Genomic DNA, 14,590 nt, shown 5'->3' with positions numbered 1-14,590 from the left:
CTCTCTGAATTTTGTAAATACACCAGTTTAAACATCATTAGTTTATCGATCCTCTATATGTTACCTCATCTAGATATATACAAAAATTTGGAATGGATAAATGTTGGTTGATAAAAATATTACATAGCTGCTAATGGGATTTTTTAAGTACAGCAAATTAATACTTAAAAGTGTAGTTCTGCTTATGGCAAGTTTTGTGTTTAAAATAATTAAGTATATATACATCTTCACATCCAGGCCAAAGAGGTCAGAAGAATATTTACAAAATAAATATGTAGGGAATTTTAGAATTTCATTGATTCAGATGAAGTGATGATTCCTTAATTAGCATAAAGCTTTAGATTGTGTCAACTATTGTATACTGTGTAAATTACTCTGATCAGCATAATTTTTTACTGGTTTGAGTAAGAAATTTTAACCACTAAAAGACAGTTGGGGTTTTGATGAATTACTATATACTACTTATTAAAATAAAGTTAGTTATGGGTATAGGCCTTAACTACAATTTATTCAACAATATATAAACTAAAAATGTCTTCTCCATTTCCTCAAAAAATTTATTCTTTTATTCAAATTTTGAAACTTAAGTTATTACTACAGCAAACTTCTAATTAAAAGTCCTTGTCATTTTAGTTTTCCAATACTTTCAAAGAAACTTGGTATAATACTCCTCTTGGTTAAGTTTCTTACTCAACTTTGTGTTGCAAGAATACTATAAAATTTTAATTAACTACAGTAGAATAAAATACCAGTGCATATAACATCTGTTGCATTTATAATACTTCAATGTAATGTGCAGACAATGAAGTTAAGGTTTGCTAAAGATCCATTGTTCTGTGGGGCTTAATTCCTTTTCCAAAATTATAATCTATATATGTGGTTCAAGGTAAAGTAGTTGAAAACTTCACAATTATTAAATATTTCTGATTAAAAGTAGAATGTGACTGTGAAAATCTGAAATCAATAAAAGAAATGTTAACTATTTTAGAATGCCAAAATTAATATTTAAAAACAAACTAAGAATAAAGGGAACACCGAGACTTGTCTTAAAGAAGCTGTTTGTCATTCTTTTTTTTTTTTAGATTACAACACACGTACAGTAAGTGAATTTTATCAAAATACAGCACATTTCTTATACTATATCCATAAAAATCAATTCCTATGTAAATAGTACTGAAAATCAACTAAAATGAGTTAAAATTTACAAAGAGTTGTTAAAGGGTTTCAATCAAAATTATTAAAACTATACAGTACAATAACCAATTGATAACATCTTGAAAGAAGTGCAATATTTGAGTTCACATATTTTTAAAAGTGCTGCCTACTTTGACTAGCAAGAATGGAAAGTGAGTGCAACTCACTTTTGCAAATATAATGTGGCTTGGTGTTTTAAGCTAGTCTTATAAAAGTCTTAATTAAAATCAAGGTTGATAAACAAAGCATAACAGATTAAAAATTCCCAAATTGCATTTCTTAGTAAATAAAAATGAAGTGCAATAACCAAATATTGCTCTAATGAAAAGTTCCAGACTAGCCTCAACTAAACAGTTATTGGTCTTCTATGGCACTTTTTTCTGGTCCAAATAACCATGCATTAATCCTTACCATTACTTGTTACTCAAATTTTATTTGATTACATACAACAAAAACAAATAAAATTAATAGTCTGGATAAACAAAATTAATAAATCTCTATCATCACATATTTGTTACAGTAACTAGGAACAAAGAAAGGCAGTTGGTGGTAAAACACTATTACATTGATACACATAGAAACCCTTTAAAGACTCTGAAGTGTTGAGTTCACATTTAATGTTAACCTGTAGAAACAGCCCTTTATTTGAACACCTTTACACAATGGCAGGCCTCAAGGACCCATCCCTTTGCTCTACAACTCTCCACAGCAATTCTCCATCACTGTGCCAGTTTCACAAACTTGCTTTGGTTTCCTAGCTCCATGCGTACTGTTTCCTTTTACTTTACCAAGGCAATGCAAGGCCAAACAAAAATCAAGAGGCTTTCCTAAACCTTCTTACATTTTGTGTTACAGGCAACACAATCTTAAAACTGGCCATTTTTGTTTCATTTGCTGCTTAAAATAAAAATTATAAATTAGATTTAAATGGAGCGCTAATTATAAAACAGATTGCAAGTACCACCATTTGCAAAAAAAAAAAAAAAAAAAAATCGGGATTTCCATAACACAGAGAATGCATGGACATGCAACCACAGTAGAGTTAAAAATTTCCTGTGACTAAAAAATTAAAAACTGAATCACCAGTAGGAAATGTATAGTCAATGGCTATGACAAGAACAGATCCTGCCGAGCTCATAAAATGCAATTATTGTCTTTTTTGCTTTATAAAAAAGACATTACCTATTTTATTGCATTATTCTCTTAATAAAAACATACTACCACATAGTACCCCCCATCCCCATTCTTTGCTTCCAGATTTTTATAGAAAATAACTGTTTTAATCTGGCCTTGGAAAGTGAACCCACCAGCACCACCTTCACCTACTCACTCTTCAATTCAATATGCACATAGCAAAAGCCAACACTTCAAATCTCTTACCCACATCAAAAAAAAGTACTTTCAGGAGAAAAACATTAATACCAGTTGAATAAAAATAAGGGCATAAAAGCTATGAGAGAGATAGCTCTGCCATCTGTCTCTGGGCTAAAATCAAGGCTAACTATTGCCTTGCACACAGTTCAGTCATGTATATGAAATCCAAAAATAAACCTACAATCTATACAAAAACAACACAGGTTTGTTTTTGTAGCCTTGATTGCTATGTTTAAAAACCTAACAAGTTTTATATGGTATGAATTCAACAGTCTCCTTTATATTCTGTACAGTGGTTCTTTCCCTCTAACCACAAGTTCCATTACTTCATTAATGTACAAATTTGAACATAATTTTTTGAGTTCTTCTTTATATATAAAAATAGTCAAAATATTAATTTCCCCTGCAAGTATCTTCCAATAAATCTTGCTGTCTTCCCCCCTTTTTTTGTCCACAGTGCTTATGAGGAAACTTCTCGTACAATGATGAGTTCAACTGTATTCTGGAAAGTTTTTAGCAAGGACACTGCTTGTCCATGTTCAATATTTATAAAACTGTAGCCATTAGCCTGGAAGAAAGAGGAAAAATGCTTTTAGGAAAAACATTTTATAGTAATTTATTTGCATTTCTGCCAAGTAGTTCACAAACCTGTAAGAAAATAAGAATCACTTTGGCAACTTAGAATAACATATAGATTCACAGGCCCTACCCAAACCAAGGAATAAAGTCTCTGAAGATGGGGTCTAGAAATGTGTGTTTTGTCCAACTTTTCAGACAATTCTCATGTAGCAGTTCAATGTTAGGAATCACTAAGAAATAATGTGAGACATGGTGCTGTATAATGCTAATGTGCGTCTGAGGTGACCAAACTGTAGCACAGCAAGGGGCAAGGGCTAGCCTTCCGATTGTCTTGAAGCCATCACATCAAGACCACCATATTTCTTACAATTAAGGTTAATATTTACTGAGGTTCTACTGTGTACCAAATACACAATTCTAAGTGTGTAATATGAATTAGATCCTTTGAGTCTCATAATGCTCAAAAAAGATTCTTTCACCATCTTATTTTAGAGAAGAGAAAGCCCAGGCATGGAGAGGTAAAGTAACTTGCTCGGTCACAAATTGAAACTACAGATTCCCAAATGGTTCAGGAAAATAAACGCGTATAACTGTATGAGTGTATGAGTGAGTGTGACTCTCTCTCTCTCTCTGTGTGTGTGTGTGTATAGACGGAGGGAGAAAAGCAGAAGAAAGAGGAGAATAAATGCTAAAGACAATGTAGCAAATTATGAACAACTGGTGACCAAATGATGTAATACTGGTGTTTATTGTACTATTTTTGTGGCTTTTCTCTAAGCTTGAAATTATTTAAATTTTTTTTTTAATTAATTTTATTTTTAAAAAGTGTTGGAACCAGAATTTAAACTCGGGAAGTCTGGTTTTCAGAATCTGTACTTTCAGCTACTAGATATTAATGTCTCTCTCTTTTTTTTTTTCTTGGTTTGAGGGTTATTTTTTAGTTCTTTAGTTCTCAACTAAGAACAGTGATGGTAGGGGTAGAAAATGAGAGCTAGACTTGTGTCCTAGGCTTGTCTTCTTCTAAGACTGCAAGTGTTTACGTAAAATGAGTAGCTGAAAGAACAAAGAAAAGGAAGGGACAGGAAAAAATGAGTTTCTCAGATTTAAAAATTTTCTTCTCCATTTCTGAAAGGCCAATAGCCCACATCCAAGAAGTAGTACTCTAATCCCCCTCAAATTAGTAAAAATTAACATTCCTGAGCTTAAACAAAATCCTATGATGTATCAAACTTTTTTTTTTTTGAGACTGAGTCTCGCTCTGTCGCCCAGGTTGGAGTGCAGTGGCGTGATCTCAGGTCACTGCAAGCTCCGCCTCCCGGGTTCATGCCATTCTCCTGCCTCAGCCTCCCACGATTTTCAAAGTTGAAGTGAAAACATTTTAAACTATGAAAACATTAGAGTGTTATAAAATGAAAAACAAATAAAGATTTATTTTAATTACCTGAATAATTTTATCACCTGGCTGCAGTAATTTTGATGCTGGTCCTTCAGGCTGTACCCTTGTTACAAATATACCCTTTAATAACAAAAAAAAATTGTTTATTTAACTAAAAACAGTATGTATAAATAACAGAGTACCAAGGAGCAACTTCTCCTCCACACCATGCAAATATTTCAATCATGGTACAAGTTTTCTCCCTGACTTCTCTGAGTAATACTGTAACAAACTAGCTATTTTTACCTCTAGTAATTCTGACTTCAGTGATTTCTCGAGAGTAATAAAATTGCTTTTATAGATGTGTGAAAAAGCAATAAGAAAATTAAAGATCACTTGATAATATCACAAACATTCATAGTTTTTGGTTAAATTGTTTTAACTTGAACTGATCAAATTACAAAACAAAAAGGTAAGCAATAGAGTGGGGAATCAAGGTGATGTCTACCTAGATTTACATAAACATCTACTAGATTTTCACTTACATGTAAGTATTGAATCAGCAAATAAAACTTTATAGGTGTTTCAAGAATATACAAAGAAAACTTACATCATCATCAGGTCTGAATGGGTTTCCTCTACCCCCGACACCACCTGATATGCTAAATCCAAGTTCTGGATCCTTTTCAACCCTCACTCGAATCTGAGTTAATATGAAAATAAAGGAAACTTACTATTTCAGAAAAAGTTATAATGCCACAACATCTATATTTAAATACTCATGGGTTAAGTCCAAGCAAACATAAACATAAGAATTCATCAAAAATAAACATTTGGTCAGATGAAGTGAAATACAACATAGAATATTATGTTAATGAGTTAGTGAGTTAAAGGCAGAGCTGAGATTATATAAAGCATAGCTCCTAATTTTATTGCTTGTCTTATAAGGATAGGAATCAATTAAAATTGACCCTGTTTTACTTTTTAGACATCATAGATTTTAATGCCATAGTATATAAACACAAAACATGTATATTATTATCAGTTTCCACTTGTGGGACATCTAAATTACACAGTATCTCTGTTTAGTGGCTTGTTTCATAAGATATCTAAATGATCCACTGGTGGTTTTGTGATACTAACTCTTCATTTACTGAATCTGTTTAAAGGCTTCAAAAGAGGTAGGATTTTAAAATATGACCCATTGATAGTTTTTATAACCAAGCTATAGAAAAAGATGCAAGAATTAAAACTTGTGTTATAAAACACTCCCTTTCACCAGAGACACAACCAAAATGAATAAAGCATTTGTTCTCTACCTTTCTAATATTATTGATCATTTTATTAATAACTATCAAGACATAAGAAATGTGTAGCTTGCTGACTTTTTAAGTAATTTTTAAGATTAAATACTCAAAGTAGTTTGAAGTCTGTAGTCAAATTTCAAAATCTAAGGAGTTAAGATTTTAAGTGTCACAGAACAATTTCAGCTTAATGGTCTCCTATTTATATTCTTAAGGAATGTCTGACTACTGGAGTATCAACCAGTTGTGGAAAAGCAACTGTACCAGAATAAATAAATCATGCCCCAAATACTAAATCCTATGTTGTATGATCACAAAGTCAAATAAAAATCACCAAGTTTAATACCTTATAAACATAACATAAAAATAAAACTTTAAATGGTAACAACTATGTTAACATTCTATATGGATTTACTGCTAATAATTAAGTAACCTATAAAAATACATAAAAAGCTTAGTCCCATATTTCAAATAGTCTTGATTATTCTTACCTCTTGTTTTGCCAGTTCATGGCCTTGTCTAGGAGAACAATGGGGCTGTGTATATGGAGGCTGGTGGGCCACTTTCAGCATCAAGTAATCAATTAGTTGTTCTCTAGAGGGATGCCTTGCCACAGATGCCTGAGGGGGGTGATGTATTTGACTATAATTTGCCTGAGGCCTGAGAGGCTGGCCCATCTGTCCATTACTCAAAGGCATCTAAGAAAAACATGAAGTATCTTAAAATGACCAATAATAATGTCTTATTTCAAATATTTGGATTTCTTCTTGGAGCATTACAAAAGCACTAGAGTTTCACATTCCAATTAAGTCAAACAATACCATGCCACTTACTATTTTTCTATTAATTTTAAACCTTAAAAGAAATAAGCTATTAATGTCTTAATTCTAAAGTTTCCCAAGTGCTTGTTACATTCACTTTTTTAAGCTTTCAAATGGAAGTACATCATATCTATATTTTAAATTACTTGCTTTATTGGGAGCTATATTTGTATTTTCTTAGATGTATCTATATTATAGTAACCAAATGTTAAAATGGCACATAGTATACCAAAATTTTAAAATTTAAGCGTCTACGAGATGCGTATCTTTTCCCATACTAAATCAAACACACATACACAAAAGGTACATTTGCTGATGTTTTTCTTCAGAAAAAAACTAATTTTGTGGTAAAATTCTTTCCAAATTTAAATATATTTTTCTACTTTTATTCCTTCTTTCCCAGAATTAACAAGTCAATTCAGCTATCTATGTAGAAAACTGATTTATTCCTTGTGTGTATGTTAGCAACTTTTACAATCTCTTAATATTAATTTCAGACTGTTAGCCACAAAAATTAAATGTTGACATTCTACCCTATTCATAAAGCAAAAAAAAAAAAAAAAAAAAAAAAAAACAAAAAAATAGAAATTATTAGTTTGTTGTTGTTAGAGAACTATCTTTGTTTTAATGTCTCTCATTTTTAGAGAATAAACCTGACTTAAAATCACCTTTGTAGAAATGTGGCTAATAGCTTATTCTGCTAGCATGAGTAATCTATCTTAAAAGTAAGAGGCGGGGTGCAGTAGCTCATGCCTATAATCCCAGCACTTTGGGAGGCCTACACAGGAGGACTGCTTCAGGCCAGGAGTTCAAGATCAGCCTGGGAAAACAGCAAGACCCTATCTCTTAAAAAAAAAAAAATTGGCTGGGCATGGTGGTGCACACCTGTAGTCCCAGCTTCTTGGGAGGCTCAAGTAGGAGGATCATTTGAGCCCAGTAGTTTAAGGCTGCAGTGAGCTATGAGTATGCCCCTGCACCCCAGCCTGGGTGACAGAGCAAGACTCCATCTCTATACACAAAAAAAAGAGGTTACAGTCATATTACAAATATTTGCATATAAAAAGATTTTTGTGTAGAAAAATATGGTTAAGCTATTAACTTATAATTTCCTTGTTGGTTAGTAACAGAAAGAAAATCTTATCGACAAGAAAATTACGGGAAAACTCTGAGGGAAATAGTTGAGGTCCAGTTCCCTAAATTATCCCAAAGTAGAAAAGTTTGGAGAAAGATATGGCAACAGTTTCAAAACTACATGCTTTTCTTGGTGAACCTTGCTGAAAGATATAAAGTAGTTTAGCTTTGGTAAAGATTTGTACTTTTTAAAAAAGGCATTCTATTTCACTGTTAAACTGCGTTGTACTTGAGAACTCAGTTAAATTCTGAAGTCTGGGAACACACATGGGTATTCTGTGACAGGACACAAGGATGTTACTGACAAATCTTATACCGGTTGGAGAGAAGGAAAATGAAGTGCTATATTAGCCCAACATTTTTAGGGAAAAAAACTTGATCACTATAGATTTAATGCAACTGATTTGCCCATGAGTAATTAACTGGTTCTGCTGTTGCTTTATTACTCACATACGATTCTGCAGATAGCCCATGATTTTCTATACGTTTATACCATTTATTCCTACATGTAAATTCAGTATCTTTCTCCTGGGTAAAATCCAGGTGATAATTACTATTGACCTTAAGACTCCCTGACACCAGATATTTGGTCTTGCCTACATCAGTGTTAAACATACACATGGAATGTATTAAGCTACAATTAGCAGATGGCTCAGGAAATTAAAAAGTATTAAAACAAACTCAGTAACCCTAAACCACAAAATATATGTAATGAGAAAAAACTGGGTGACAAAGCTCAGTTAAAAGAAAAGAGGTTTAGAAACTTATGAACTTATATATTAGATGAACTTAAGTATTAGATGACTGGGTAGCTACTACTCTGAAGGGCAACATAAAAGTTTTATGTCATAAATAACTATGCTTCATAATTATATCTGGTCATACTAGAGGGATGGAATCAGTTAAGAAAATAAGGAAAAATAGCTGAGGGAGGATAGTAAAAAATTATCTGTCTGGCACTGGCCATACGTAGATAATTGCAACAAAAGTACTAAAAACTCAACCATCATCTATTCTATCATATACAAAAATCTTTCAAGATGATTTCTAATTACATTTGAGGTAATTACATTTGACTTTGGTAATAGTAAAAGATCCTAGAATGAAGAATTTAACACAAGTTCATCTTCAATTCTCCAAATAGTTTTACTATCAGGAATACCAAAAACGCCCTGATTCAAATGATAAAACAAATAGGTGTTACTATATAAGAGAAATCTAAATGCAAAAATAAAACAATTTCTCCAGGGTGGAAAATTCATGGAATGAATTGAGAAATAGTAGACAGGGTCAAATTCTATTTTGTATTTCTGATTATTTAAAAAATCCTTACTAATAAAGGGGGGAAAGCCCTCAAAAAAGTATTTTCATCTAAAGCAAATATAATATCTAGTCCAAAAGCTGCAAAATATAGAAAGCTCACAGATACTACATTTTGTTTTCCCAAGCACCCACTTTCATCAAGCTGTCTAGAGGAACATCTTTGTGACTAAGTGTGGCTGATGAGTAGCTCTGCTGTCCTGAAATCAATATACCATCTTGACAAGAATCTCCTGAACTGGATGTTTGGGTATGCTTCAAATGAGAAGGAAATAAAAAGTAAACAAATAATGTTCTTTAAGATGTGAAACCAAGGGGATGACACTTGAGAGACGATTAGGAAAAAGTATTGCCAAATAGTGCAAAGATGAAGACCCAAATCAAACACTGCCATCATTATTGCCATCAATTAGTATCTTTCACGTCTTCCAAAGGTACATAGCAAGATGTTTTTGTATGTATGAAAAGCTTATATGAAAATATAATCTATTTATGTACAATACACACATGTAGAAGATGAATTCTGCATGTTATTTTCCTTTTAGTTTTACTTACAGCAATACCTAGCTTTTAAGACCTTTGAACAAATATAATTATTAATCAAAGTTCAGAGTCTCAAATTTTAAGACCAACTAAAACACACTCATGTTGAGCACTATAAAAAGATTTTTGGTAAAAATAAATAAATAACTGCTGTTCTTCTAATAGAACAGTCCCCATGGGATTTTTTTTTTCCCCTAAATTTTAATAAGCAGAACCAATACACTTATAGTCTTATAAAACTTACTTTATTGGGATAAGACTGGGGTGTGAAATGAATATAAAATTTGCTGTAGCTTAATTCTGCCACACTGAGTTCAACAGTTTCAAAAGTACTGATTTGGAGAAATGCTATTAAACCCAATTAACTGGTTAATATTATTCCTGTATTATAGTTTACCAAGCCGATAGCTTTAGGGGAAAAATAAACTCAATCTCATTATCCCTGAATATATATATACACACGCGTATCTCTCTCTATATATACATATATATATATACACACACACATCTCTCTATCTCTCTCTTTTTGGAGATAGAGTCTCACTTTGCCACCCAGGCTGTACTGTAGTAGTGTGATCATGGCTCACTACAGGGGGGTGGGGCAGGGCAGAGACAGGGTCTCCCTACATTGCCCTGGCTGGTGTCAAATTCCTGGGCTCAAGTGATCCTCTAGCCTCAGTATCCCAAAGTGCTGGGATTACAGGTGTGAGCCACTGCACAGAGCCCCTGAATATTTCTTATTATAAATATGCCAGGAAGCAAGACACATATGTTTTTCACTTCAATTTTAGTTCTAAGCACATCCCTATATATGTTTTAGAAAACAAAACAGATAGCGATAAATAGCACTATTGTTACGTTCAAAACAGCTTATGGCTAGCAACATAGAAATGCAGACTACATCATCATATTGAAAAATTAATCTAAAATCTACTTTGTTATGACATACTACAGCACACATGTAAAGTTAAGGATTTCGAATTTAATCTTAGAAATTATATCTGCAACAGATCTATCATGTGCAGTTAGTTCAAACCATGGCTTAGAATTTTTAGACATGATCTAATTTTGTGTATTTACGCAATGAATACTTTATTTTCCTTCTCCCTTTCTGAGATGTGCTTTTAGAATACATAATAATGAATTTAGCTCTCAGCTTGAAATTTTAACTGAGGTGTGAATGTATAACTATGTTTACCTTTTAAAAGAACAAGGATACCATGAATGTAAAAGTCAATGGATTCAAAGGCTCCAAATTGAAAAAAAAACAAGCACAAAATGTTACTATAAAAGAATCTGGAAAATACAATTGCTCCAGGTGACTATAAATGGCAAAGATTACCCCTGAGTTAATAAAAGCCACCGATCTTTACCCCCATGGACGCTTGGAATGAGAGACTGATAGTTATCACTCTTCTCTCTTATCTTTTAAATTGAGAGGTTCCTGGCTGGGCACAGTGGATCACGGCTGTAATCCCAGCACTTTGTGAGGCCGAGGCAGGCTGCTCATCTGAGGTAAGGAGTTCAAGACCCCTGGCCAACATAGTGAAACCCCGTCTCTGATAAAAATGCAAAAATTAGCCAGGTGTGGTGGCGGGCACCTGTCATCCCAGCTACTTGGAAGGATGAGGCAGGAGACTCGCTTGAACTCAGGAGGCAGAGGTTGCAGTGAGCTGAAATCACGCCATTGCACTTCAGCCTGGGCGACAAGAACAAAACTCCGCCTCAAAATAAATAAATAAATATGTAGGTAAGTAAGTAAACAAACTTGGGAGGTTTCAACATGACTACTGCCACTCAACAGCATAGGAATCACATGGTGGCAGGTGACAGAGGACAGTGTTTAAGTCTAGGTCAGGTACAGCCAGAGCCAAGAGAATCCAGGAGATTGCTCCTAATCTGTAACACCAGAGGAGAGTCAGGGATATATTAAAATAGGGGATACCATCGCTCAGGTAGAAGTAAAGGACCCAGAAGTAAGCGAATACTTCACATGGAAACAATGGGGAGGGGATAAAATAGGGTTATTAGAGAGAAAACAGTCTTTTCAGGATTGAAGGAGAGGGGCAGAAGGAAATATTTTAGAGGCCAAGCTACTACTTCAAGTTGTTATGCGAAAAAAATCTTAAAACAGGGCCACCCAGAGTTCTTCCTTCTCTTTCTCTGTGTTTTTATCCCCCACACTTAATTTTGGTTAAAATGATAAACCTTTCTTCTTCACTACTAAGGAAATGTTTAGTAAAATGTGAGTAAGAAAGGATTTGTATTTTGTCTTTTCACTGATACTTATCACAATTTCTCCAGTCTCACAGCTAATCATGCTCAGTGAATTATGATTAACTTTAGTTCAGGGTAGTGCTTTCTCTCAGTCAATTCTCAATCACTGGAGTTAAAATTATTCTTCCCTGTAACAGGTCTATGGATTACATATAGCATAGCCTTAAAATCTTTAGTTAGGAACAGAAAAGTTTAATATTAAGAGAAAAAAATACTATAAAGAATAGTTTTTAAAAACTCTCAGTTATTCCTATTGTACACTGCTTTTTGCTTTTGCTGACTACATCATTAGTTTATGACCAAAGAAACTCAAGAGATAATGACTGTATCAGCTTTGAAGAGAGGTTTAGAACTAAGCCATGGAAGAACTCAGAGGAAATCAAGGCTTCTAGCCCAGAGTAAACATTTTTTTCCTGGAAACATTAAAACACTTAAAATTTGGGGTTTTCTCTTCTACAAGCTAAAAGTATTGGTCTAGTGTAGGTACTCACTCGAAAAATGTGCCCACCAGAACCTCTTCCATCTGCAACACTCAAGGCAAGACTGCCTTGGCTGCTACGCAAATCCCTAGAGCTGCCATAGTGAAAACTGCTTACAGCAGTAAAATTGGAATTAAAGGACCTTGACAGCATGCTCTGAATAAAGAGGGGATAGATTTAACAGAGATTAGTGTAGCATGCAAAATCCACGAGACATGTTATATATGCAGACTTATTTTCAAGTAACCCCAAAACCAGAGAAGTATCATGCAACACTAATTTTCAGAGTCACTGAAAGAAATTGGAACCATTTACCATGTATTTACATGACAACATATACATATACACAAATTACATGTAAATACAACCATTCGCATGTTTAAGCAAAGGAAGTACAGACATATAACTGCTTTTAGAATGCTATTTCCTTTACTCCTAACACATCTTTTATGTCAGAAAATAGGAACTGACGCCATATGCAGATGTATGTGTATCTAAAGTCATACACAGAACAGAAATTAATTTATCTATATAAAGATAAATTTTACCAACACCCAATAATTCTAAGTCAAATGAATTTTTAGAGATCTACTTCATTTTATGCAAATTCTAATGTATTAAATAAAGTGTTTAAATATACATAACACAAAATATATTTGCAAAAAATACCATTTCAATTTTTTTTTTTTTTAAGAGGTAGACTCCCAGTCTGGAGTACCATAGCATGCTCCTGGCTCATGGCAGCCTCAAACTCCTGGGCTCAAATGATATTGCCTCCTGAGCAGACAGAACTACAGGTCCTCAACACCACACCTGACTAGTTGTTATTATTATTTTTTTTGTAGAGACAAGGTCTCACAACATTTGACCAGGGTGGTCTCAAACTCCTTCCTTCAAACAATCCTTTTGCCTCAGCCTCCTAAACTGCTGGGATTACAGGTGTGAGCCACTGTGCCCAACCACATTTCAATTTCTAAATGTTTAGATGTTTAGAAAAATATCTTGCATTACAGAACAGTTTTAACATACACAAACTCATGATATACCCTTTTTATTTTTTACAGAGACAAGAGTCTTGCTATGTTACCCAGGCTGGCTTCAAATTCCTGGGCTCAAGCCATCCTCCTGCCTCAGGCTCCTGAGTAGCTGGGACCACAGGTGTGCACCACCGTGCCTGGCTAATTTTTTTTTATTTTTAATGGAGACAGGGTCTCACCATATTGCCCAGGCTGGCAAATATAACTTTTAAAATGCTCCTGCTGCTCTAAAATTACAACAAGAAGAAAACGAGAAAATGTGTGGCAAATTTTCCCCATTCAAATAAACTCGTATTAAAGATCACTGTATTTTAGGAGTTAGTGGTGGCCTTTGCTGCCTAAATTTAAAGAGCCATTGATGGAATCCTCTCACAAACTGAGTTCATACGAATACCTAATTGCTAATCCCAGAATTGCCTGAAGATGTACCCTCAATAAACACACTGCCTGATTCCCACTGTTCCACTTGTTTATGAACTGCTGTTCTTTCATGTGAGTACCTTTAGTCATGTCCCTGATGAGGGCTTAACAGTCTAACTGGGGAAACCACATTTTGAGCATGGCTTATTATTAATACAGAAATATCATAACAAGCATTTCTGTATTACTCTTAGCAAATATATTCCTTCTCAAAATTTGAAGTTGACATCTGATGCCAAGAAACAATACAAGATTCCAGAAAGAAAAGGATCCATAAAATTACCATGTACACTTCCAGTTATTCTGTGAATTCTAACATAAAAGCTAAACTTATAGCCCAGACCTGCATCTTCCCAAACCATTTCACCAAGGATAAGATTTAGCAGAAGCAATTCGGAGGTTTCATAAACATTTGACTGGAATAAAAAAATAAATCATTCATACATACATAAATAACAGACACACACACATTGGCTGTGCAGAGAGCTTTAATGTGTTATTGACTCAAGTGGCCTGATTAACCCTTTACACAGATCTTGCAGCAAAGCCTTCTCTGTCATCTCTAAACACATGAGCTTACTGTAAATATTTTACTGACGAATAAAGCTGAAGCTCAAAACAGGTCTGGTTTTAAATTCAGGTTTGTGCAGACATCCACATAAAACCGCTTCCTGTCACAACACATTGTGCAGTGCTCAATTAAATGCTAGGCATAATGTCCCAGGCAATGTTGTTC

General features: G+C 33.9%; 1 protein-coding gene across 20 annotated transcripts in view; it reads right to left on the bottom strand.

The window, feature by feature from the left end:
* Positions 1 to 1,046: 1,046 nt before the first annotated feature.
* The window catches only part of ERBIN (erbb2 interacting protein), a 151,116-nt gene continuing 137,572 nt past the window's right edge, over positions 1,047 to 14,590 (bottom strand). For 9 of the 20 annotated variants that reach the window (XM_078004794.1, XM_078004783.1, XM_078004785.1 and 6 more), the window contains 5 exons: positions 12,410 to 12,553; positions 6,318 to 6,524; positions 5,133 to 5,225; positions 4,589 to 4,663; positions 1,047 to 3,136 (listed from right to left, as the gene is read on the bottom strand). In XM_078004794.1, the coding sequence (XP_077860920.1) occupies positions 3,029 to 3,136; positions 4,589 to 4,663; positions 5,133 to 5,225; positions 6,318 to 6,524; positions 12,410 to 12,553 (627 nt within the window). In that variant the 3' untranslated portion in view covers positions 1,047 to 3,028. The remainder of the gene's footprint in view (positions 3,137 to 4,588; positions 4,664 to 5,132; positions 5,226 to 6,317; positions 6,525 to 12,409; positions 12,554 to 14,590) is intronic. The other 11 variants (XM_078004796.1, XM_078004787.1, XM_078004788.1 and 8 more) reach the window with 2 other exon arrangements.

Source organism: Macaca mulatta, chromosome 6, assembly GCF_049350105.2.
Source record: "Macaca mulatta isolate MMU2019108-1 chromosome 6, T2T-MMU8v2.0, whole genome shotgun sequence".
Classification (NCBI taxonomy): Eukaryota; Metazoa; Chordata; class Mammalia; order Primates; family Cercopithecidae; genus Macaca; species Macaca mulatta.
Note: the sequence above shows the minus strand (reverse complement) of the source record. Positions and strands in the feature narration are given on the sequence as shown.